The sequence below is a fragment of the Apteryx rowi genome, unplaced genomic scaffold, assembly GCF_003343035.1.
Source record: "Apteryx rowi isolate R43461 unplaced genomic scaffold, aptRow1 scaffold_961, whole genome shotgun sequence".
Lineage (NCBI taxonomy): Eukaryota > Metazoa > Chordata > Aves > Apterygiformes > Apterygidae > Apteryx > Apteryx rowi.
The window spans coordinates 109,180-136,138 of record NW_020451273.1 but is presented as its reverse complement, the minus strand read 5'-3'; the positions used below and the strand labels follow the sequence as shown (position 1 = coordinate 136,138).

At 41.6% G+C, this 26,959-nt stretch overlaps 1 protein-coding gene and 1 long non-coding RNA gene across 4 annotated transcripts; one reads left to right on the top strand and one right to left on the bottom strand.

Annotated features, from left to right (window-relative positions):
• Positions 1–5,850: 5,850 nt before the first annotated feature.
• LOC112960467 lies at positions 5,851–11,153 on the bottom strand. The gene is made up of 3 exons (XR_003251757.1): positions 10,932–11,153; positions 8,156–8,292; positions 5,851–6,694 (listed from the first exon to the last, which is right to left on the bottom strand). It is a non-coding gene; the product is annotated as an uncharacterized LOC112960467 (long non-coding RNA).
• Positions 11,154–11,306: 153 nt separating this feature from the next.
• LOC112960464 (beta-1,4-galactosyltransferase 3-like) lies at positions 11,307–26,093 on the top strand. Of its 3 annotated transcripts, XM_026054732.1 has the most exons (7): positions 11,360–11,432; positions 11,735–12,194; positions 19,151–19,386; positions 20,243–20,433; positions 21,081–21,203; positions 24,051–24,155; positions 25,396–26,093. In XM_026054732.1, exons 2-7 carry the CDS (start codon positions 11,957–11,959, stop codon positions 25,535–25,537), a joined length of 1,035 nt encoding a protein of 344 aa, XP_025910517.1. In that variant the 5' UTR covers positions 11,360–11,432; positions 11,735–11,956; the 3' UTR covers positions 25,538–26,093. The 3 variants fall into 3 exon arrangements, with proteins under 3 accessions (XP_025910519.1, XP_025910517.1, XP_025910520.1); XM_026054734.1 differs by lacking the exon at positions 11,735–12,194 and having other exon boundaries at positions 11,307–11,432; XM_026054735.1 differs by lacking the exons at positions 11,360–11,432; positions 11,735–12,194 and adding an exon at positions 12,215–15,924.
• Positions 26,094–26,959: the final 866 nt, after the last annotated feature.

Below are 26,959 nucleotides of genomic sequence, written 5' to 3'. Positions count from 1 at the left end.
GGCCCTCCTGTTGGGCATAAACCCTATATCATATCTGCCAGCCTTCCATGAATATCTCAGATATCCTAGGGAAACTAAAATGATGCCAGACACCCACACTTGGCAACAGCACCGCTCTCGGCCTGTGCTTGAGTGACATCCACTAGCAGAAACGTGATCATTTTATATACTCATTCATGCTGGGTCTGCAGTAAAGTAAAGCTATGACTTCCCAAGCTCAGCTCTGCTCAGGATCCAGTTAACTGTTGGGGGGGTACCACTTACTTCACACAGGATGAGCAAACTAAAAAAGTTAGACGTATTAGGCCTGCTTGCCTACTTATCAGAGGAGGAGTTAAGTACTCCATTACAGATGCAGAGTGTGGGCATGATGATTTTATAAATGTACTATGTGTCTGCTCTTTTGTCCTCACTCCCTCCTGGCCAAACACTGACCATCCTCCATGAGATATGCCATTCACCTACAGTGAATTCTCATGGGAATGGCTTCCTTCAGGTCAGAATTTGACCCACAGCCCTTTCTGTATCATCATCTTCCATGTGGGGCACCTGCCCTGACCTGCCAACTGGGTATGTAGTACCCACTCCAGGAGACAACCCCAAAGCAATGCCTTGAGTGTGAATGTGCTGCCCTGAGAAGCCTAGTGGATTCAGCTGAGAGAGGCTTTGGGCAGTCAAGCAAAATCACCATGTTCTCCCTTAAAGTTTTAAATTGACATCCCTGCTGATGACTGTGCTCTGGAAGTCCCTAATATCAAGACTGCTGAGCTTCAGAATCTTGCAGGCATGATCTAGATAAGCTAGAGGAAAAACAGGGAAAATTCCTCCCTTAGGGATGTTCTGTGTTGTAGCTACAATTGTGAGAATATTTCTGTCTTTCCTCCTGAGAACTTGTCCTCATTTTGGGTCAGATCAGGCCAGGCAAGTCCCAGACCTCCCAGAGGCCTTTTTCCCTTTTAACACCTGGGGGCCTGAGCCAGGCAGACATTGCTTGGTGCAGGGTTTGGTGCTCTGTTAACCCCTTAGTTCAACCACTCTCATGGCTTCTGGGCATGTGTGCATACTCTCTGGATTGCCACAGATGCAATGTAAAGGGATGCGCTGATCATGTAAACTGCAAAGATCAGGCTTTAATGGATACTGCATAAATGGCAGTTATATCCCCCCATTTGGAGTTCACCCTTTTTCTCACCTGCATTCCCACTGCTCTTAGCTGTGTTTAGCTGAACCATTGCAGTGTTTGTGAATCTATGAGAGAAGAACTATACACTCCAAATCAGAGAAGATCGGAAAAGAGGAAACAATAAGACACATGCCACAGTTTTGCTTTTCATGAGAGACAACAGAAAGAGCTCAAAATTTAATGAAAGTGTTTTACCTTTATGCACTAGAAATTCTGCTTTTCTCTGCCCCAAGAAACATTAGGGAGGATCTGAAATGTGTTGAGATTACAGACAGTGAGTGAGATCTTCAGCTGCTTATCCAGCTGTTTGATGCAAAGTAGAGGAGCAGGATGGGCAAAAAGGAGGTCTCTGAGCCCATATTCAGCCAAACTAAGACTTTCACTGTGGAGATATTTTAGCAAGTGGCCATAAGTCTGTTCTCTGAAAAACGCTGTGGGGACATGCAGGGTAGGAAGGGGAATGTTGGGGGTGTGTGAAATCCTTAGGATTGTCTGTATTACAACAAGGGCCACAGATCAACCAAAGCCATCACAGCATATGTCCCTGCACACTGTGTATTGGGATCCCCCCCATAGAAACAAAAACGTTGGTTTCTGAGAGCAGGAGAGGGGAACTAGTTTCGCTTAGTATTTTTCCATTGTTAAATGCTGAAATGTATCACTGAAAAGTGGTGTTAAAAACTAGCTGTTCTTATTGTTATCACCTATAACAGGCATTTGAGAGAGAAGAACTCACTCAGTTTAGCATGGCTCCTTCTGCCTTGTGATATCTGGAGACAGTGAAAGAAATTCCCCTGCTTTCCAGAGCTTCCAGACAGGCTAAACAGGGATCCTCAGATCTGATCATCTTGCTTTTCCTTGAAAAAATATCAGAGGGGGTAAATAATGATTTTACTGAAAAAAAAAACCTTCAAAACCTTTTACTAATCCATAAAGAAAAATATCCCACCCCCAAACTCTGTGGTATAGATAGAACAAACAGCACTTCAGCCATAACCCTAACCTGAGATGGTAGCATGGTTGAGGAACCTGGTTACTGATGCCTGGTGTTTACCTGAGCCAAAGGACAGCACTCTTAAAAATGCATCTCTTGCCATGATGTAGCGGATAAGACATTGAGACCTACCTCCCTTCCTCACCCCATCTTGTGTTTGTTTTGACAGAGGCACAGGGCACTGTTGATTCCAGAAGTTCGTCAGCAACCACAACAGCTGTGCACGCTGCCTCTTCTGCCCAGCACTCTGCTCCACCGCTGGAGGATGATAAATGCCCCCAAATGTGGCCACATCTATCAGCTGCCACTGCCCAAAAGGTGGTAACAAACAGGGACACAGCTGATGTGGTGCCCTGTGATCCTACAGATCTTTACCTTTGACTTCATGCACTGGCTCCCATTTCCCACCTGGAAGAGGGATGCTTCCTTCCCCTGTGGGCCCTGTGTTCATTCATTAAACGGGAAATTTATTAGACATGATCTTCATTCTCTGCTGTGCCAGCGTAAAGGCTGAAATCCAGGGTGGCTGTGAGATTTCTGAAGATCTCTCTTGGCAGATTGTGAAACTATAGCTGTACAGCTGTGGTGAGCTACAGTGATTCAGGAGCCAGAGTTGTCACAGAAGCACATCTGTCAGCCTGAGAATGAGATGCTCTCAAAACAGCTTAAAAACAAAGCTAGCCTAAGAGAGGCTCTCCCTCCCAAGGATACACTCAGATACCTACATGGCTCAGCCTTCAGTTTTGGGGAGGGAACTGTGCTGAAGCACCTCATTCTCAGTTTGGGAGTTCAGAAAGGTGTGTAGGTACCAAGTAGGGATCCGGTGCCTACACCTCAGCTTGTTGCTTCAGCTGAGAATGGAACTGCCCTAAATTACAGTTGTTTTGGAAAATGCCATACCAGATCCCCAGACCCACAGCCCTCTGGATGAAGTTGCTCTCCATCTCAGGGAGACCTGGCAAGTATCGTACCTCAAAAGCCATGCCTCCATGTGCCACTGGAGAGACCAGAAAGCAGGAAAAAAGATGGGTGGACTTGGCAGTTTTGTTTCTAGCCTGGAACCCCACTGCAGCGCCATCAGGCACTTCAGTAGCCTCAAATCAGATATATAGAGTTGTTTCCTCAATTTCCACAGACAGAGACACCTCTCTGGAGTGGAGGTGAGTGAGAAGTGCTCAGAGAAGAGGAATCCTGAGCCTGTGCTAATCTCCTTTGAGGACATCGAGGAACGTGGAGAGACACCATCAAGAAACTATTCTTGAGCACCATAAATGACAACTGAAGTAGCAAATGTGACAAAGCTTTTCAGGTGAACTTTGAAAGGCATGTTTGGTCCTGTGAACAGAGACAAGAGACATTGTCATCCAGAACAATTTCCTTTTCCCTTAATAAAACAGGGGGACAGTGAGGGTAAAGGCAGCCCATAAAGGAGGAGGTAGCAAATAAGGACTGGAGGATGCACTGGATTAAAAGCACAATTGTTTGTATCATGTAGAAGAGGGGCAGGTGTCGCTCCAACTTCCAGGAAGATACCTTGAATGACCCAGAAATCCCTGTAAGCACATCTTGAAAACCATCTTCACTCAAGCCATGAGAAACAAGGCTTTAGGCTTTCAAAACACATTGAGAATTTTCATAGCTGGGGGAAAGTTATGAGTAGCTGAACCATTCCCCACCCAAGAAAATCTGGGCTGGCAGGAGACTTATTTATTTGTTGATTTATTTATACTACAATTCTTTTCTGTCTATTCCTTGTTTTGTTTTGCATTTTAGCTTAGCTCATCTAACATATTCATGAAGAAAGAATAATTCCCCCCTCACCCCAAATTCTCACAGAAGAATAGTAGAGCTTTGCATTCACTGCTGAATGTCATATGTTTCATGTTCCCTGGGGTTTCTTTACAATGGTGTCTTAAACTGGCAAAATAATCAGAAACACAGCAAGGAGGTGAGTACAGCAAGGGAAACTACCATTCCTTTATGCAAGAGACATAGGTGGCACTAAGTTTCTGGCTCCTGAGCAGTCATAGCAAGGTGAAAACATGCAAAGGACTGGCTCACTCAGCAGACAGTCCCCACAGGATCTTGGGAAGCTTCCAAGAAGAGGGCTCTTCAAAGGATATCTGAGAGAGAGAGAGTTGGTCCATGTTCCCTCCTGTGGAACTAGTAGCAGCACATCCTGCTATGGGAGGGGGATTAGAGTACAAGAAGGGGGAAAGGGAGTAAGGCACAACCTCTTGGAGAAGAATTCATGAGAAATCAAAGAATAGGCAGCAAACAGAGAAATGGAGGCTGCCCTTAATTTGAGTGTAGTGAGGCTCACGCCAGAGATAAGCACACCCAGGAGAAAAAGCTACCTTGCCAGTCATCTCAGCACAAAGGAATACTAAATGTACCATGAAAGCTGTGTCTTCTCTGGACCCTAGAAAATAGTCCTTACTATTTTTTACAAGGGTCTGGCATGTTGGAACTGGATAGCAGGAAGGAAGACTGGCTTCTGTAAAACACTTTTTCTTCTCCATTTGTCAGAGCTTTATGTCCCGACCTCTGCATAAGATAACAGGCTTTGCCTTCTGGTGGGCTTTGCCCACCCATCCCTGCCAACTGACTGGCAGGCTCACTGATCCCACCCTGCATTAAAACAAGAAAGTGACCTTCTTGGTGATTTTAATGAATGAGCAAGACAGAGGGAATAAAGGAGTTATTTAGGATCTTCCATTTTCCCCTCTGAGATGGGCAAGGTTACTGCCCGTATGAAAAGCAGCGGATATGGTGACCGATTCCTTGGCCTTTAATCCAGCTTTTGAGATTTTCATGCAGGTCCTACGTAGAGTTTCGGCACTGCTAGAGGAAGTTTGTAGCAAAAGTCTATTACCATTGTAAAGGATACCTTCCAACACATGTTTTTTAGGGATTTCTTCTCTCTGCATTCCTATAAGAAAGTGAAATCGTTATTCCTATTTTTCCCACTGGGAACTTGGATTCCCGTGAGCTGTGCTACACTGTCAGCTCAGCGCAGGTCTGAGCCTGCTCTCAGGACTAGACCCTTCACACCATTTCTATTCCTGACCCAGCCTGACCCTGGAGCCCTGCAGGGGAGGAAATTCTGTGAATCAAGAAATTCACCACTCTGTAAATTGTGCAGACCCAAAGCCTTGTACGGGCAGTGTGGATGTACACAACTACTATTCCAGGCTAGCAGACATTTGGACCTGTTCAGCACAAATACTCCTTCTTTGTAGAGCAGACTAAGGACAGCAAGGACTGTTGCCAGTCCAGATGCATCAGCTAAGTGCAGATGAGTAAGAGGTATCACAAGTTAAGACAGCTATTTGCTAGCAGAGCTTGGTGGGAGAGCCCAAGAATGGAGCAGCAGTGAGGGCCACAGGTTTCAGGGTAAGCAAAAACAGGGGTACAATAGGGAGGGAAGCTGCAGATCAACCCTAAGTTGTTTAAAACAAGAGAAGGCATCACAGCTCCTGTTTTTATTAGCATATTAGTGTCTGATATTCATGTTCTCTCAGATTCATCCAATTCACCAACCAATGAATACTACTAACATTTCCTGTTGCAGAAAATACTATTGACAAGGAAAAGAGTGTCAAGAAAATAATTTTAATGGTTATTTATTTATATTGAATGGTACTAGAACATTATTAATTATGATGCAAATAGTACAATATGGCACCACTGTCTATCATGCAGTGTAAGTGCTTACTTCTTTTCCAGGAAAACAGTGGACTCTGTAATGAAGAATGTTATCAGTTTTAATTGTTCTCCTTTCAAGGATATTGTCTCCAGTCTTCATCTGACCCAAATGCTACATGGGTTTGGAAGAGGTTGCCTGAATTATGGAGGTGAAGGAAAGAGACAGAAAGGAACATGGGTATTTTGTCTAAACTACACAGTCCCATGGCATCTCTAGCCACAACTGGTCATTTGAGTGACGTGATGACAATCCCGACTGAGACTGCTCCGTAAAGTGCTGATCAAAACTCAGAAGTGGGTGGTGGTCAAAACATAGGGCAGTTTTCCATCACAAGGGTCTTAATGCAATGACAAGCTGTATGGCCAAGTCATACCTAAACAAGGCTGCTGCTGCTGACAGTGAGCGAAGACTACCTAATTTTTGCAGGGTAATGTTATTTAAGTCTGCTCTGCAGGTAGCTGTGTACCCACTCCAGCTTTGTTGGGCCAGCCAGCTCCTGCACCCTGTCCTTCCACCTGGGAAGAGCCAGGACAAGCTCCTGGCAGCATGACAGTAAGACATAAGGGATCCCCCACAGGAATGCGGGGACACATCCCCTCTCTAGGGTCTCAGCAAAGGTTGATCCATGGTCACGTATCCGTTTCGTCAGTGTGCGATGTGAAAAGTCTCCCCGAGTGGTCCTGGAGGCCATGAAACACCTCAAGAGACATTTTTCAGCTGCCTTCCTCCTGCTGGATCAGTTGCTTAGGACAGGTGGCAGTGAGCAGCAGCCAGGGCGATAGTTTGTGGCCCTGTGCAATTGCATGTCCTGGGGAGAGAGGGAAACATCCAGAAGCAGCACCAACAGGGTAAGGAAGAGTAGGCTAAGGCATTATAAGGTCTTGTCTTCCTAATGAATCACACGCTGTTACCAGTTCCTGCTCCTGCCGGTCCCTAGTTAGCCACAGCCCACTGGGAAAAGCGCATAAACCCTCACCAGAGCACTAGATGTCAATAGGATCAGATAGAGAAGCACCTCTGGTCTCTTGATTCTACTCTCTTCAGGCAGGAGAAAAATGGATAGGCCTATTTGATGGGACCTCACTGTGGGCTAATTCACGAGCTTGGGAGAAGCTAGTAGACCCAGGTCCTGTTTCTAATGCTGTCACTGATTTACTCTGTCATTTGGCCAAGGTACATGCCATCAACTATCTCTAACTTTGGGTTTTTCAACAACCATAAGGCACCTACCCCTCAGAAAATGGAAGCACTTCTAAGACTCTTTTGAGGAAGCATTGCTAAGAATTTAGTGTATTAGATGACAGGCCAAACCCATGTCTTATGTCATAACAATCACATTTGCAAAGGTATCATTTAAGGTGCATCTTGGGGTGTACAAGCAAAGGCTCTGAGAAACGCTGAGAAAAAACTGCAGTGGCTCAAGGTACCTGAAATCTCCGCTCTGCTAGAAAACACAGTTATCCCCCCAAAAACAGGGACAGCTCTGCTTGGCCATGGTGGCTGAAAGCCTCTACAGTGCCTTTAGCAAGGATTAACGCTATATTCCTCTTTCCTTGATAGAAACCCTGCTGATGTGGAGAGCAGCAGATAAGTAACACTGTCTGATACTGCCTGACCACCCTGCTGGGTATCACTCTGTTACACCAGCGCATTGGTCCTTCCCTCCGTTTGCCATGCACCTTTAAGGCTGAGCTTCCCAACCACTCTGCTGCATTTTCAACAGGGAACTGGTGCAGGTCCCAGGAGAAGGGGGGAGGTTGGGGGGGGAAAGAGAAAGGCAAATAAGAATGAATCTTATTAAATGGTGTGAGGTACTCTCTCAGTCTCTCATCACATTCAAGACTGATTGGAGGTGAAATTACACTCGGAGGGAGGGGAAGCACCCTCCCCTGGGACATCCAGAGGCTCTTGCACAAACTTAATTTCAAGCTCTGTTGAAGATGGTGTTTGTCTTTTTTTTTTTTTTTTTTTTAGTATGCATTCATTTAATTTCTCAGGCAGACGTGTGAAAATGAGAAAGTCAGACCTTTGACTGTGAAGATAGCCCTGTGCCTGCTTCTTATGGATCCAGCCTCACATTATTTTCTTCTGTTACTGCCCTCAATATATCTGTGCTCAGGGGTTGCTAAAATGCCTGCCATCTCCCTTCCACACTTCAGTAGAGACAGTTAATTTTTTTTTTCATTTAAGCAATTCAAATCATTTTGAATTAAAAAAAAAAAAACAAAACAGCTTTCCACAGATCAGTTTAGAACAGGGAAACTGTTACCTTGAAAAGGTTCTGTAGCTTGGGTCTGTCTGGCACCACGAAGTTCTGTTCTGTATTCAGCTCTCCAATCCATACTTGCTTTCTGGTGAGAAGAAAGCTTATGGTGGGTTATGATCCAGCCATTTTAGTGATGATGGCTGAAAGGGAAAGAGAGGAATCATGATTCTTGCATTTGGTTTTGAAAGGACGTTGAAGGAGTCAATCCCAGAGGTTCAATTCTCCCAGGCAACACAAAAAGACATGCCATTTTCACACAGTTGGTCTGACTAGTTATATGTTAGTTTTCCAATCTCAAGAGCATATATACCCACAGATTTAAATAAAGAGACTGTTACCTTCCCACTTGACCTGCTTGTGCCTGGAAACAAGCACAAGATGACAGCTATAACAACTAACATGTGGTTGCCAGTTTAAGTTAGCTGAGCTGCTGGTGCAGGTCAGTTCCAGGGTGCCTGGCTTCTCCCTGCCTCAGAAATGGGTGGAAGCAGACGGGCCTTGCCCAGGTTGTTCCTGCATTGTGATTTCCTACTGTGACCCAAGGAAGGATTGCAACCGAAGCATAAATTCAGGCAGTACCTCGTCCTAAAGAGTTGCTGCCAGCAACTGCAGGCCATACCACTGAACTCTTGGTTCCTCTGTTTGGTTCACTACTGATGCAGAAATTAATTCTTTCCTGACCATGATATTGTATTCACTGGAGCTTTCAGCAGAGCAGTGAGTGTCTCCTTGGTTTATTGCAAACCAGGCAAAGGATTAGTCATTAGCAGTCAAGTAGGAATTTGAATGTAGGAGAAAACCATTTTTACATATTTGAGGTCTTCTGAAAGATTCCCTGCAGACCATGCTATTTCCTGCAGGTTCTCAGCTTTCAGTGAAAGTTAAGGGATAGTACTTTTTGGTACAAATAGTGTAACTATTGTGGAGTTGAAGTGATATCACAAACCAAGCTATTGACTATACTTGGAAGGTGCAAACAACATGGGTTCAAGCTGTGGAGGGAACATATGTCTTGATTCTTTTCTGAAGACAGGATAAATACTAGTGAATGCTAGTGGAAGACTAGCATGATGAGAGATGGAAAGGCCCCAGGTGTGTAAAACTAGATAATTACTTTTTTATTTACTTAGTCACCAACTTATTTATTTAATGATATGTACAGCAAGAATGCCTAAGAGTCCTGGTCACGGACCGACAGTATGTAAACAATTGCTATGCATGGTGAACAAGTGGAATGGCGCTCTCTACAAAGAGTTTACAATCTAAGACAAGAGATGAGGATTACAAGCAAATAAACTAACAATGACTAGTGCAATCAATTTGCTATGTCAGTACAGCAGTTTTCTCTAAACATCGTGGAAAAGGAGGGATTTCAAGGAGAATAGCTAAGTATTTTCAGGGCTGTTCAGAGATGGGAACAGGCAAATTTCTTGATATTAAGCGATGTCAGGTAAGGTGAGGACAAATCTTGAAAATGAAGACAAACAAGGTGGTTTTGACATGGTAATGGAGAGAATGCCAAAGGAAGAAAGTAAAATATAGAGATTCAAAGTGTTGTGCAAGAAAAGCAATCTTTACAGCAATATTGGGTGGGTTTCAATAAAATAAGACTTTGTCTAGACAAGAGAAATATTAAGTACATTTCATCTTCTAAAAACAAGTAATTTAAATATTAAATTCTGACAATTTATATCCAGGTTTTAAGTAATCCACTTAAATGGAATAACAGGGTGTTCTGTGCAGCAGAATTAATGAGGTCAAGTTTCCTATAGATTTGTGTCCTGCATCTCCTAATCCTGCTCTGAAGCAAGAGTACTCTTTTCCCCGTGACACATCCCATTTGGCTGGGCAAACAGCAGCACGTGTTTTGCCTAGTTTGGGGCCATGTGTGCTGGCTGATGAGTCCACACACAGGAGCCGGCTGCCCTGCTGCCTGCTGCAGCTTGGAATGGGACAGGAGTCTGAGCTAAATGAACCCGCCCCATTTTGCAAGCACAAATTTGTGTCTTACTACTCTTGTCAGTGCAAATCCAGGCACTGACTTTTCTTAAAGACTGGTAGGAATTTAACGTCTGTAAGACTTCTTTTCCTCTGTGAAATTTAAGAGAAAGTGGACAGCACGTTTGAAATTTATTATTGGAGAAGACAGACAGGCCAACAGATAGCACAATCACATAAGCCCCATCAAGAAATCAGCCAAAAAAGAGATAAGTGTAGAAGCCAAAATTTTATAGGCAGTCAAGCAGTTAAAGGAAGTTCCTCACTGTGCAGTCTATCCAAGTGAAATCCTGCCATAGTCTCTTCTGAAGTAGGTAGGGTATTGTATTAATTTCTGTTTATCTAATTTACTTCAGTTCAATAACTAATTCAAAGTCAAGAAAATGACTGTGTGTTGAAAGCACAGAAGAGCTTTCACTCTCTCCTTCCCTATGATCGAAAACTAGGTGTGACAGATGTGACATCTATTTGTTCTAAAATTATGAAAAATACAGTGGCCAGAAAAAGTTACTTCAACTGTCCATTTACATATACTACTCCCTTTCCTCAATAAATCAGTACGAAATATAAAAAAAACTTAATGTATTCTGTATCATCAGACTAAATACTACAACGAAGTTTTGACTAATGAAAACGATTTTAAAGTGCTTGTTTTCAGCATTTTTACAAATTTTTAATTTCTACCCAAAAGCAGCTTGACATGAACCATGCAAAAATCATCTTGTAAATAAAAAAAAAAAATCATTTGTCATAGTCTAATACAGCAAATATAAAAACTGACACCGTGGAGTACTGCATGTTGTACTATACTCGTGTTTAAATCGTTTTACAGCTTCGCAGCGGTCCTTGCCCCTCTTCTCTCCAGCTCCACCCCACAGCGGCGGCTGCTCCCCACCGGGGGTTACTCAGCTGTTACTCAGCGGGCAGGGCAGCCCTGCCACCCTCACGTGTGCCCACAGCACGTCGTTGCGAAACTCTACAGGAGCAGAGACCCTGAGGGCCATGATAGCGGAGGGCGCTGAGACGGCGGGGGAAGGGGACTACAGCTCCCAGCATGCCGCGCTCCGGCCCACCACGCCCGGCGCGCCACCGTGCCCCGCCTTGCATGCTGGGAGCTGTAGTCTGGCCAGCGGGGAGGGGGGCGCGGCAGCACAGCGGCGCGCCGGCTCCCCCTCAGGCGAAATGCGGGCGCGAGGCCCGGGGCGTGGCTGCGGTGGCGGCCGCGTGACGGTTGGGCGGAAACGGCCCCGCTGCCGCCGCCGTCGGTCAGCTCCGCCGCCCGGTGAGGGGATTCTCTCTCTGCCTCGTCGTGGGTGGGGACAGAGCGGGGAGGGTCGGGCTCCTCCTGCGGGGGCGGTCGGGGGAGCGGACCCCCCCTCCTGGCAGCGAGCGCGCGCTCGCACCTCCGCCTCTTCCCGCCCCCCCCCCAGAGCGCACGTTGGGGTCCGCCGCGCGGTGCTGCTCGCCTGCCTCTCCCCGGCGCGTGCTCAGCCCTGCCCCGCCCCCGCGCGCGGGCCCTGCCGAGTGCTCTGCTGGGCTGGGTAGGTGTTAACGGTTGTCTCTTTCCTCTCGCCTGCCGTGCAGGTCCAGCAGTAGGAAGGGATGGCTTGGCTCTAGCGCACCGGGCGGGGGCCCAAAGCGTCATGAGGAAGCCATGCTGGAAGTACGTGCTGCTGCTGCTGGAGAAAGTTAATTCTTGAAAAGGATGAGCTCTTCTACACACACTGATGTAGCCGTGAAAGTAAAACGATAGTTTGTGAAAGGCATCTAAACACGAGTCTGATTCCAGAGCATGGTCTAAAAACAATGTCCCTGTACCGTGTTGAAAATCCTTGTTTTCTGCTCTTCCTGCTTGTCTTCCAAGTGATATTTATCCTGATATTGTACCAAGGTGGACCTTCAAATGTGTTTCGTGGGTTTTTAGATTCACATCAGGTTCAGGATTACTCAAAAACTCATGATGTGTATACAAACCTCAGCTTTTTTATCCAAGCTCCTAATGAAGAAGTTATGCTGTACTGCTCAGTGCAGTCACCAATATTTGGTATGTATGAACCAGTAATGTTTGAAATACTGCTTTGGGTTATAATGACATTGCACACTTCATAAAAGTAAGCTGTATTTTCAAACCGGTTCCATTTTAAAAGCAGTATGCTTTGTTATAATGTTGTAATTACACTGACAAAATTATAGGATATAACAGGAAAGGTATTTTACTGATATAAAACCTTCCAATATTAAGGCGTTTGCAGAGGTTGTAGGGGAACAAGAATGAAAACAAAACACAATATTAATACTAAATTAGGAAAAGGTTTTTGTCATACAGTTGTTCTTTCTCTTAACTTGTGGTCGTGTATCAAATGTCTGCCGAGGATTGTGCTTTGGGAATCATCTTAAGTCTAGAAACTGGATACCTTTGACCTCTGTACTCTTTAACTCACCTGGGTTCTTTGTTTCAACCTTATGTTGAGCCTGTGACTCAAGCTGATGATGTTAGCTTTGAATACAGTTTCCGTGAGAATGGGAGTTGGCACTCTGAAAAGCTTGGTTTCTTACCTTTCTTGGTGACCTCGTTGGCCTATGGTTGTTAATGCTTCCTAGGCCTTCTCCTTTAGACTTAAAACTGTAAGTTTGGTCACAGATTTCGCATTAGAGCTGGTGCTAGAAGCAGCATGAATTCAGTTACTGCACTACTAAAATGGTTGAGAAACTTTGAGTAAATGCAAAGTCAAACCCATAATGCAAGTCTGTTAGAGTGTAGTTAGTATCTCTGGTAATAGTGAATCAGGTCCACCAAGATAGCTAAAAATGGATAAATTCTGTAACCGTGCACATATAGCTGGTTTGGCTCTTCCTGCTTCTTCTTAGTGTACTGTATAGTAAGTAACCCTTTTCTGTTTTTCTGTATTGGACAGAATTCTCTATATTTAAATCTTATATATAACCAGTCTTGAAGTGCTATTTAGTAGTTGCACTTGTGTTGTAGGAAAGCAAATCACTTCACCTGGAGCATGGTAAGAGGAGATGCCTGATCTTGGTTCACAGGAAGTGTTGTGGAAAACTGGTGCTGTGTACTTGTGTCAAGTTACATAACTAGTCTAGAGGACTCATCTGGGCCACTGTGGATGAGCCCTTTGACTCTGCAGTATTCATGTTGATCTTCTTCTTCTGGGGAATTTTCTTTCTTCCTCTGTTGCTGCAGTTAAATGAAGTGTGTGCAGCATGTATGATGAAATTGTATGATAACTTTTCGGTATATACTTCAGCATTTCGCTTGGAAAACAGTCTACTAAGTATATGTTACTGAAATACTAGTAGTATGGAGCCTTTTTGCACAGGTGCTGGTTGTTACGGTCTTGGTGTAGTCTCTGTTCATCAGTAACTAGAACCCATCAATTCTTTTGTAAAGCTACAATTTTGTGTCTCAGCCTTCTTTGTTTTACTTAAAAGCATAGTGGAAATATGCTTGCATCCTGCTTGTTTCCACTACTGACAAGAATCTGCTGTCCTGGAAGAGACAGATGAGGAAGCTTTGGTCTAACTAAAAAACTAGGTATGTGTTTTTGCAGTTTCCCTGCAAACCATCAGATAAGCAAGAGTAAGTGGTACGTGTGGAGGAGGCAGAAGCAGAGTAAAATTACACTAAAATAATCGGTGCTCTTAGAGCTATGGAAACTTTTTAAGACCTCTTATTCCTTCCACCCCTGGGAGCATTGAGAACAGAGGGTGGCATGCATGTGATACTCCAGAGCTAAAATGAAAACATAGTGTTGTTAGTTATAGACAGAAATAAACAGTAAAGTTCACTTGAAGGGAAAAAATATGACCCAAAATGTTACAAAAGTGTTGCTGTATGAGAAATTAGAATTGAGTGTGTGAAGTGCTGTTGCTGTGAAGCACTTAAATAGTCTTTTGGAGTGTTGATACAGATTCAGTTTAAGAAAAAACACTCTGCTACAACTTAAATTTTACTTGGTGATTTTTTTTTAAATATAAGAAACAAGTTATTCTTTCTGATGTTACTATATGCCAACTTCTTCCAAGTGTTTCCTTTTGGGAGAGAGAGGGGTTTGGTTGGTTGTTTGTTTTTTTTTTTCTAAAAGTGCATGCTACTCTCAGATACTTGCCCTTCATTTTGTATGTGATAGGTGCATGTGAATAGATATATAAATAGTTTATAAATGTCTTGATTGATTATCGTCTTCTCTCATGGGTCTGATCCCTATTGGAAACCTTACATCAGAGAGAATGATGCCTTTTAATATTAATTTCATAAACTCCATTAAATAAAATTTCAAGTCAATTCTTGTGGACTCCAGTCTCCAATTCAGAGCTGGTAATAAGTCACTGTGTCCACTCCAAAGTGTGTTAAAGTAACTGGCAGAATGCCAAATGCCTTAAATGATTTCTGGATCAGGGCTTTTATGAAGTGCAGCACTTTCTCCACTTATATATACAGTAGATCATTTCACTGATTGTTTTGAATGTAAGATCAGCTTGCAGCTCATCTTTTTCCAGCCTCCTGAATCCACAGCATCTTGGTTCTTCCAGGGTAGGGGAGTAAGAATTAACTCAAAGTATAATTGCTCAACATCTTTGCCTGGGAGGAACTGAACTTTTGCTGACTAGTATTACTTTTTTAAGCCTTAGTGTACTAGATATTCAGTATCTTCATTAATATTGAGAATGAGTTATTTCAGTTCCCTTAAAGGTTTCTACACAAATATCAGTTGCCTGCTTCCTTCTTTATTGTTTTTGAAAAAAAAACAAAGCGTTCATATGCTCAAGTTGAGCCTTTCAGACTTTACCCACTGGCATTTACATTTGAGGTCTATGCTTCTCACTTTGCACTGTGTTGTCTCTTTCAGTTCATCTTTTCCTCTTACAAGGAAGAAGCTTGATGCTAGAAGAATTGGGATTTTTTTTTAAGAGGTGCCTTACTTCATGATACGTGCTGTATGAGTTGATTTGGCCCTTGCAGATTTTAATAGGTCAAAATTCTGTCTGTAACTCTGATGTTTCAAATATGTTCATGCCATGGAAGAACTTTTTCCAAGCCTTTTTTATAGCATTTACTCCCTTTTTCCTCCCATCTGTCATAACCTTTTCATGAGCATGTCCATCTGTTCTGGTAATGAGTAGTTCCTGCTGTGCTTTTTGATGGATGCTTTCCTACTAAACCTTCTTTCTTTGGTATTTGAAGAGAAGTAAAAAGTGCAGTAGTGGTGCTGAGATATATCTTTCACTGCAACATCAGAGTCTATCATTGGAAATTGGTGTTTAAATTAAGGCTGTTTGCTTTTTATTTTTTTTCATCCAAGTGGTGGTAGAGTTATACAGATATGACTACAGTAATACACAGTGTGCTACTGCATTTTCTCTTTGAGATTTTCATCCGTGCTACTATTTCCACTTGGCTAGCTTGTGGAAGTTTTGCTTATCCTTGTTGAACTCAGTAATTATAACTGCTCGCTCTGAATTAAACACATGGGAAGAAGATGTTTAGAAGTCATGCAGTTGCTTCGTAAGGTGGAATAGGTCTGATCAAAACAATAGATCCCCCTGATATTCAAACGCGTTGCCTAAAAAGTAAAACGAGCAGATAGTGCAGTGTGCTGTCACTGGAACCAGCTAACAATGTAGACAAAGAATTGTGGTTTTTAACTCTTCACACTAAAGTTTCCTGTTCATATTACACGCCCTCCATTTGGTGGTACAGATGCAGAAAGAGCTCGGGAACCAGGATGAGAAGAAGGTTGTTCAGACACTTCAAGGTATTGATTTTGTATCCCGTCTGAATTGGGATTCTGTGCTCTCTAGCATGTCTAAGATGGATTTTGCCTCCTTTCCTAAAGCTGAGCTTTAGCTGTTTTGTTTTTGCCTGTTTGGACTTGCCTGCAACTGCTCTGTCCACATCTGGGATTTAATTGGATTACAGTGCATTAGTCTTTTGTTAGTTGAAGTTAGACAGGAAGGAGGTTAGAGAGCCAGAATTTAGTTTATAGCCAAGGAATGTGGAGCAGCCAGAGGTTTGGGGGATATAAGGCACAGATTTTGAATTCTTTGACTGTGTTTCCTTGGAACATGTTAAGACTGAGTTTCTGAGCTGAGCTGTTTGGGATATGGAGCCAGGCAGCTCAGGAAAACATAACATTTTGAAAAACCTGCTGAATGTAGATGTTACCCTAATGAATCATACATATATCTGGGTATAGAAGGAGACAGGAGTGAAGCTATTGCACATTATCTTACTCTTACCCTTATGTCCAAATTTAGATTTGATTTTTGGAATTTAAGGATTAACACTGCAAATTCTACTCTGCAATATGAAGGGCCCTGGTTGTAGTGGAGAAAATAAAATCATGCCTTTGTGAGAGAATAAAAGGGTTTAATTCCTTTTCTTATATTTTCCTTGGAGCAATGATGTGTAGATGTAATCTAATCTGAATACAACATCTCTTCAGCAAGCTTCTGTTGCCACTGAATCAGTGGTTAATGGCACTTTAGTGAAAAGAACTGATAATGAGGGAATTCATAAATATAAAAAGCAACATAAATGACAAGTTAAAAACAATGCTGGGCTGAAAAGTGGTCTTCTAAAGGCAGAACAGGAAACTGACTTCATAGAAGTAGATAATAACATGATATCTTAGCAATAAATATGATCTAGATTCATGGGCCTTCAGTCTGCTTCTCTGAAGAACTACTGCTATTCTGTTTCAGGCATAAATACGTTGCCGTACTTGCATATTCCTGTTCAAGGTAACAGAGTCGAAATCAAACTCCCCCTGTGTTTTAGAAGCCGAGGGAAGTATTTAAAAGTAATACTTAAGAGTTTGGTATTGCAACATCTTGTCATTTGCTGACAAGGTAAACTCAGGTTTTCCTTTTTAAGGGGGAAAAAAAACCCTTAAAGTAGAATCCAGGGAGGCTAGTCCTTTGTGAAAGTTCCAGGAATGGGATCCATTGCGGCATAGACTGCGCTTCAGGAAGTGCAACTGTGTATGGTTTTTTGAGCAGGAAAAGGAGACTGTTGCAGAGAATAGCTTTGCCTGTCAGAAATGTGAAGTATACCAACTTCTGCATACAGGCAGCTCCAGTTCTGGACAGACAGCCTGAGTCTTACTCCAAAGTTAGGTCCCTCGGCCTTGTTAGCTTTTTTTTAAAAAAAAAAAAAAAAAAAAAAAGGCAGTGAGAGGGGATGGGATGTTGCTCCCTTCTGAGTCAAACAGAATGTGGGTGAGTACAGGCTCAAAATGTTGTGTGTGTTGGAACTGTAGCAGAGACTTGAGTATAGGATGGGCTGGAAGAAGTATCTTCTGGATCCACTTGCTTAAATATTTATTAGAATTAAGACTCACCCATACCTTCCCCTCCTAAATGAAAGACAGTAAACATAAATACTTACACTAAATACTGCTAGTATATTCCCTAGGTACTTACTCTGTCTCTCCTAGGCTTCATTATCTGAAGTTTCTTGAGAGAAGAAAATAGTTTATTTCGGTGGTTTAAGAGGGAGTCTGAATTTTTTGATATTGAAAGTTCGCTTCAAAATGGCCACAGCATTGACTGTGAGCTTAGAAGGAAAAGAAAAACTCAACTATGGCTTAAAAAAAAAAAAACTCGCCCCAGAGGTTTTTGATACAAAATACTTCGTCTTTGGGTAGCATAGCCTGCAGAGTGGTTGGAGCTACTTAAAGCTATAGTTTGAAATTGTCAGCTTTTAGTTGTGATTTAAGTGAAGATTTCTTGCTAGTTCATTTAAGTAGTAGATTTTAATCTTGGTCTGCATTTGTGCTTTATTTTCTTAGAGAGGTTGACTGTCAGTGGTTGGAAACCATTTAGATGCAATGATTTGCAATTAAATACAACTCCTCTGCTAATTTTGGAATCTCTTCTTACTACCCAGACAGATAAACTATATACACGTTTAAGCAATTGTAGAACTTGGTGTGTTTATTCATATTGTTAAAATGTGAGACTTCTGTTAAAATGGTGATGGACATTTTATATTGACGATTCTTTTTACTTGTGATTTGTCAAATAATTTGTGATTTGTCAAAAAAAGTGATTTGTCTTCCTTCTGAAGAACAGCAGAATTCAGATAAAAATGCAGAAAGCCAGCAGTCTTTTTTATTAAATAAAACTGTTAAATGCAATGCATAGCCAGTATATTTAAATTTGATGTACTGAGTAGAGAAAATATTACTTGTAGTTCCTCTTGCTACCCTATGCCCCCTGTAAGTATGCAACATCCATCTTCCTTTTCAGCTTGGTAGTTTGCTTCTCTTAAAATTTTGATAGCAAAAGTACTGTCTAATTATTACTTTGTATATAACTAAATAATATAGTGAATACAGCTCGTATGGCAGGCTACCATAACTTCAAATTTAACTTGAAACTTTTTTTTTTAATTTTCTGTTAGAAAAGCTAGCACTTTCTAAAGCATTTGTATTCATCCAGGCTTTAAACTATTTTTCCCAAGTTCACTGAAAATTCTTTTGGATATTTTTGTCCTTGGAGCTCACCTGAAAAAGCAGCTTAGATAGACACTTTTTCCATATGAGTAGCAAAAGGAGATATGTCTGTTCATCTTGATCCATTTTCAGCTGTACTCTTACAGCAAATACCTTTAAGGATACCATCTAAGCAACACAACACACAGTTTGCTTGTACAACAGGGAGCCAGTACCAGGAAGAAGAAAGCTGTGCAAGAGCCCAGTGAGATTTGCTGGCTGTGATGGGATTCCTGATGTCTCTCTGGCAGGCAGCTGCTGGCCTGGTGCTGCATGGAGCCGTGGTGAGGTGTCTGGGAAGTAGCAGTGGAATTCATCATGTGGGCACAGCAGCATCACCTTATTGACAGTTCTGTGCTAGGGGTAGAGCAGGTGTTTTCAGATAACGTATACCTACAACTGATTGGCTTGAATGACAGTTGAGAAACATCACTGACCTTACTTCTGGTTTGGGTTTTTTTTTTTTGTCTCTCTGTTCTTGCAGTTGGTCCGTTAACCATCACCTTCAGGGTGCTCCCCAGTGAAAGAATGATCATCCAGAAAAATCCTCTTGTTCAGTCTGGTGGCCGCTACAAACCTCCTCACTGCTTGGCCCGCTACAAATCAGCCATCCTTGTAGCATATAGGAACCAGGAGCAGTACCTTCGCCATCTTCTTTACTATCTTCATCCTTTCTTGCAGCGCCAGCAGCTCAGTTACAGTATCTACTTGATTCAGCAGGTAAATCTAAGTTGGATGTGTCTGGTGATGTAACTGAGCTTTCTAGTTATGGAGTTAGATTCTGAATGAGAAATGTAAATCTTCTAATGTGGAAGTAACGTTTTATGTATGGGTTGAGAGCAGGTCAGCTGCATCCTGTGCTATCGCGATGGCTACTAATGACTGGAGTATCTTACCACTTGCTAAGATCATCAGAACTCTGCTATTGATTTGTTTTTCCTCTGCTAAAGGGATAAAGCTATCTTTAAAGGGTAACTTGTATTTTCAGCTGTTGGGAGGGTTGAAAGGTGGTTTGTCTGTAGCCTGTCAGTATAGCTGCTAAGTAAACTGTTGAGAGTAAATGCTAAAATGGAAGTTGAAGATCTTTAGTTCGTGCTCAATATCAAATAAAAACATCTGACTTGACTTTGCTGTGGGCCGACCTGTGCAGGTCAAACACCTATTACTTACTGATGGAGACAGGGGGAAGTTTTGGGCTCATTAAAGAAAACTGATAGCAGACTGGGAAGGAGAGGAAGCTTTTTCATCATCAAGATGTTTGCTCACTTCCCAGCTATAATAATCAGCAGTAAGGGCAAAAGTGTTGAAGCACAGATTTAGACATGAGAATTGACTTACTGGTCTCTTAAAAGTTGGCCTTCTTTGTGTGCTTGTGCTATATAACCCCTGATGCAGCAAAGCTTGTAACAATTAATGAGAATATTGTGAAGAGAGTGGATAAAATTTTCAGTCTGCAACATTAGATTTGCAGCCAGAACTGATTTACTCCAGTGTTGCTCAATTGAATAAGGCTTTTGCAGTAACATCAATTTTAATGAAATTATCGTCTTTACAAAATGCAGGTTTTCTTTTCCAGGTCGGGAATGGTACATTTAACCGAGCAAAGCTGCTTAATGTTGGTGTCCGGGAAGCCCTGAAGGATGAAGACTGGGACTGCCTTCTCCTGCATGATGTGGACCTAGTACCTGAAAATGATTATAATCTCTATGTTTGTGATGAATACTATCCCAAACATATGGCTAGTGCCATGGATAAGTTTCAGTACAAGTAAGTGCTTCCATTTGCTTTGGGATGTATATATTCTAATTGGTTTCTTTTCAGGATACAGATAGTTTGAACAGGGACAATGAAAAACATAACTTTTAAGAGGTGTTTTTTTTTTTGTACTAGTGATTTCACCAGAAAAGGATATTCTTAACCTAAGCTTGCAATCTTGAACAGTTGCCTGAAGTTCTTTATTCTACTGTTAGTTCAGGTTGGCAGATGATCCTACCACCAGCCTGGTACATGCTGGCAGACTTTTCTGTTTGCCTTTCCTTCCAAAATAAAAAATATAGGATGGGAATTATTAGACTACATGGAAGATGTGTGATATGATACAGATATTTGGAACTAATCAGATGTTAATTTTAAAACCAGCTTTACTTTGGGCTACGGGGGGAGGGGGGGAAGAATTACACTGAATTTGCTATTTAGGGCTTAGAGCTTCCTTTTGAGTATTTTTTTTTTTTTTAAACTTACCACAACTTGCCACTTCACATCCATCTACTTTTACAAAAAAAGGTCTGTAAGTGACAAGATTAATATGCATGTGAGTTGAATGATGTTGTTAGTTTGTGAAGGATTGGTATTAGCCCTCAGTCTTGATGCTTTCTGTTCTTTTTTTTTTTCTTTCTTTCTTTTCCCTCCTTTAGTCTGCCATATAAGTCCTTTTTTGGGGGTGTATCTGCTTTGACTCCAGAGCATTACATGAAGATGAATGGGTTTCCAAACACATACTGGGGAGGCGATGGTGAAAATGACGATATTGCTACAAGGTACTGATGCACAGGACACATACTCTTAAAACAGAATCAAGATAGTGATAGCTAGTGAAACATGTAGCATTACCCTAAGAAAGGAACTAAGAAACTGGGTTCCTTAACATGCTTGCAGTAGCATTGTAATTCAGATGCTATTAGTAGTTGGAATGGTTGAGGTCAGAAAATGCTTAGGCCCTATGAATCTAATCATTGTACGCTGGGAGGACAAAACTTTCTTCAGACTCTGGACAGTAGAGAATGTTAATCCACAACCTTGTGCCTTCAGTTGCTCTGGAGTGCTTCCAAGGGGTTATAACCACCAGTAGTTGACAAGTAACTTCATTGACATGAAGAGGCCCCAAGGGAAGGAATGTACAAGCTTGACAAATGAGAAAAACAAGAAGGTAGTAAAACAGGTACTTCTGAATTCCCAAACAATTGGGAATTTAAGATACGTTGTGTATACATACTGCTGTAAATACTATCTAGTCACTAGCACTTGGAATTAAGGAACATAAGAAATTCCATCTTCAGTGTTGGATGACTTATGAGTCAGTGACAGAAAAAAACCCCCTTTTTTTCTTGTACCTTTGTTGCTATGGCAGCAGTATGCTGTAGAAGTGAATTTGATGACTTCAGTTCCAGGTAGTCTACATAATGCAAATTCTGAGTGCAAAATCATGGCTGTATCTGTCTTCTTTATCCAGCTTTGTTGCAGCATTTCATCTAGAGTGTACCTTTATCATCATGTACTGAGGCATGCTCATGGGGAGTTTATAAACTGACAATAAAGGGGTTTTTTTTTTTGGTCTTGCACAGTGTGACAAGTTATACAATTTCAGTGGAATGTTGTGTTCAAGGACTGTAGGAGTTTTTACAAAGCAGTATTCTTTGGGGAATTGAAAGTTAGGTTTTCTAACATATAATTCCTCCTTTTCCTTTCAAAGAAAGCTAACTAAAAGAGCATACAATTGTTTAGTGAGTCGGCATTTACTGAGGAATGGAATGCCAGGAAAATAGATCTTTAAATCAAACACTACAATGCTGAGTCTATTCAGCTCTTCTCTCAGTACAGCTTAGGCCTTTAGTGTGGTTTTCAAATACCAGTGGTGAAGAGTCATACCAATTATATGTAAGAGTGCACTTCGTTATAGAAATCACTTAAGGTAAGTAGGTTATATAGATCCCAAAATAGCCCTTTCTTGAAGGGAGGTTAATCTTGTGTTGTTCTGTGAAAACTTACACAAATGATTAGCGGTACTGTGGCTCATAGGTGCATAGAGGTCATGAGCAGTTACCGTTAATGATTTATTCAACTTTCCAAAGTCAGGAAGTAAGCTGGCTGTTTTTGAATGGCCACCATGACACACCTACTGGGATTTGGGTTTTAGAAAGTGTTCAACCACTTCCTACAAAAGATCAACAAAAATAAATTGGTATCTGAAATTGGACATTGAAACCTGTCTTATGTAAAGATTTCATGTTGGAATGCTGCTTATTAAAGCAGAATTAGCCCCCCAAGAAGTGCTGGCTGCTACTTATAATTGGCACAGACTGCAGTACTCTTATATTAGTTGTTAAAGCTAAATATTAGTCCTAGTAAGCACCAGCATCCACCTTTTATTAGAAGAAAACACTACTTGAATTGGAACCACTTACGTGTTAACATCAACTACACAAAAAGGTCTGGTGGGCTTCTTTTTAAAACAGTAAATGAATGTCGTATTAACTGTTTCATATTGGGTTATTAGTTTAATCCTGTAATATAAAAACTGCAGCAGCAAAACTAGTTCGGCATTCCTGTCTTTTCTTGTCTTTTTGATTGAATATGCAATATGCTTATGTCCAGAAAATAAGTCTTGTCTAAAACCCAGGATGTAATATGTTATCGAATGCTCACAGACTCTTAATGAACTGTTGTAATCATTTGATATCTCTAGACTAGCACATATCTCAAGTTATTAGCCTGTTTCTTTCAGCTTTGTACCAATCCTACTTCTTTGCAGCTTGCTGCTGTAATAGATCTCATCAGAAGGCCATCAAATGTTACAAACATGCCAGTTATATGAACTAAATTGAGCAAACACTCACTGTAATATATGTTCACAGGAATCCTCTTTGCATAAGAACCATCCTATGGTCACAGAGGTTTGCTAGATCTAGCACTATTACCGGCAATTTTTTGTTGATAAGCTAATATAGATGCCATCAGCAATGGGTTTCTTGAAAGTCACCCAAAATGCAGCTTTTAGCAACTCTATGCTGGAATTCTGAAGCTTCTGTTCAATTGGTACTTGGCAAATTGTAGTGCAGCTGACCAGCCTACATTTGTTGCTTTGGTGTGTTTAATCTATCACTATTCTTTCATTAAGTCAGTCCTCTCATCAGACCCTCTGTACAAATGGCATTAGTCAAAGAAGAAGAGACTTAATCTAGAGCTGAGACTCAGGACTGGGTTCCTTATAGAAACTGCAAGTGTTCAAAAAAAAAAAAATTGAATGGTGCCACCTCTAGGCAGTAGAAGCTCTGCCCTTATGAAGAAGTGAAAATAATGCTCACTTGTCAGAGGCATGGAAATTGCTCTTGGATGGCTCTGTGCACTGTTGTTCATTCCCTGCTTGCTTATCTTCTTTCTTCCCTGTCCAAACCCATAGCAACCAGGAGCTTCCCATCCCAAACATGGCTAGAACCCCCTAGGGAACATAGCTTGGCACCGTATTGTTAAACTTGCTCCTTTCAGCCTCTGCATTTTGCTGAAATTGCATTAATATTGAAAATCATCTCTGCCCTTGAACTTACTATAGCTAAGCCTAGAGGTGGCATCCTCATGCACAGGCAAACACTTTATTCTTTGTTTTAAAGAATTCAATTGGCAGGAATGAAAATAGTCCGGACACCATCTCATCTTGGACGCTACAAAGTGATGGACTACAAGAAAGAGACAGAGATCCAAGAGTCCTGGAGAAGGTAACTGTTCTGGGGGCACCTACGTGGCCAGTCTGTGCCTTGTTACTGTAACCGTCATCTTCCTCCAAAAAGGGAGAAAGTGTACCTAATGCCACTGTTTATTTTTCTGCTTTATTGCTGTTGTATAAAGCAAGCTCCCTGCTTTTGCTGATGGATTTGAGGATGTTCTATTTTAAAAACAGTATTTTGCCTTGTGATAATTTAGATTACTGCATCTTTCTGGTAGCGCTTACACTGAAGTCATGCAAAAGATGTCAAGATGTCCCACCAACACACACATAAGTTATATTAGAAGCTAGTACAGATCCCCAGTCAGTTTCAACTGAATTGTACTGCTCATGTACCTTTGAAGAGTGGATGCACTACTTTTGTTTCCTTACATCTTACTTAGTAGGAAGGTGTTGTTTTGATAGACAGCTGCCAGTAAGGGTCAAACGAGCATTAAATTTTTAAAGTGTCACCTCAGTCTGCCTTGTAAATAGGGAGAATTGAGTTTGAAGATCCTTTTGTTATGCCTTTTCTAAAAATTATTATGCAACTTCTATATAATAAAAATTTACTCTTCTGTCCAAGGCTTACACTACATTAAAATCATTGCAGATTTACCATGACCCATTAAAATAGTGGAAAGCAGCGTTCTAGCTTGAAGAAATGAGTAAGGTGCATGACAGAGACCCTTAATGATGACCTACTTTAACCAGCACCCTCCTCCAGGTCTTTTATGTAAAGTGTGCTGGAGGCTTCTCATATGGACACATCAGGCTTCCCTCTCATTGTCTTAACACTGAGGTTTCCATAACAGTCCTATACTAAACCTACCTACAGCAGCCTCTAGATGCCAGTACTGCAAACCTCTTTCCTGTAGTCCCAGGTGTCTCTCTAAGCTGCTGCCAGTTTCTTATTTTTGCAGAGTATAGTTGCCACCTTACTCATCTCCTGTGTTCCAGTCCAAATTGTTCCAGTCCAAATTGTGCTCCTTGTTTATAAGACTTTCAGCATGAAGTTACTCCAGTTTATCTCATAAAATACCTTCTCTCTCTAATCTATATTATGTGAGAAGAATCTTCTTGGGGCTTTTCTGCTAGCAACTTTCATTCATCTGCTAAGCTCTTGCTATCTAGAACACCATTTCTTTCCCTGCCTCTATTCTAAAGCATCAGCTGCAAACATTTCCTGTGTGTTTGGTTTTTTTTGTTTTGTTTTGTTTTAAATCTAACTGCAGGTATTCTTCCTTCTTCAGGCCTACTTCCCGGCATAACACCAGAAAAACATGGAAGGATGATGGAATGAACTCATTAGAGTTCAAGCTCCTTTCCAGGAAGAAACACCCTCTTTATACCAACATCACTGTGGACATTGGCTATGTTCCCCCATTTTCTTAAGGGAATGAAAAGAAAATTTGAAAAGAAAATTTGAGTTTGAGCTTACCGTGGCAGCACATGGGCATTTAGCCTCTACCTCCTGTGGTACAGCGCATGTTCCACCTGAGATTAGACCTTTTGTCTCCTGCATTTCACTTCTCTTCTGAGTGTACAAGACTTAGAAGAAAAGACTTCAGGAACAGGGTATGATAGCTAATGAATAGGATATGGCTTACTGTATAGAGACTCACTCAAAGTGCTATAAAACAATACCTACTGAGCCAGATGTACCTCAGGCCTTGAGGATTAAGATCTCCTTGACAGTAAAGGTGACATAAGTTTTCAGTACCCTGTGTTCCACAGCTGGATAGCTCTATCCTGCTGCTTACTTAAATTGTAAATGGGATGCAAGCCATGCCATCAGATACTCCTATCCTGTTGGGGCAACAGCTCCTCTGAAATGTTGTATTTTGAAAAGAATTCATTGACAGTGTTACAGTATTGAAACCTGTTACATTTCTGTAAATATTTTTGCGAATTTGAGTAAAATAAATTGAGATAGCTGTTCGGTTTGAGATTTTCTAGAATACTTCTTAAGAGTCTAAGGAAGGAGAAAGTCGCCCTGAAGTCAAAGAAACCAGATGTCATATCCTTATTTCTGCCTCTGGCCAAGTCCATCAGTAGTTACATGTTTTTATTGTAGTCATAGAATAAGTCAGGCTGGAAGGGACCTGAGGCTTATCACCTAATCCAGCCTGCTCAGTGCAGGGAAATGAATCTAGTATTTCAGCTGTTGCTCAAACAATCACCTTTGTAATTTGTCAAGCTTGAACTATCTTCAACATAAAATACTTCTGAGAAATGAAATACCAGAGAATAACTAAGTCACATGAGCTGTGACCCTGGCAGCTACTTACCTGAGTGTGAGACCCTGCCCGTTTGTAATCTTATTCTCTATAAAGGCAGGCAGTAGCACTGCCTACCAGACAATTATTTTGCAAGCTTGAGACAGCTATTTTTCATTACTGCTCTCATCAAAATTTTAGCAGAAATCCTGCTGCATACTGGAACTGTTAGTTTTCCACAGATCTCCACCAATCTTCTAAAACAAGAAATACAAATAATAATGGTCTGGGCATTTATATGAACATGCACTGTGCCAACAGTGAGGCACAAAGCATAACAAAAAAAAAAAAAAAAAAAGCAGTTTCTCTCCATCTCCCATAGCTAGCCAGTGCACTTCCTTGTAGATCTCTCCAGAATAACACAGCCTGTAGACTACTGCAGACTTAAGTGAGCCTTTCATTTTGCTGCAGGACACTTGAGCACTCCCCTGCTGCATGGTGAATTGAGCTTATGAAGGACAAGAGATGCCTTTTGAATGAAATTAGTTTTATTTTATTGAGAGGTTTTTAACATCCCCTCAACTGTTACCATTATTGC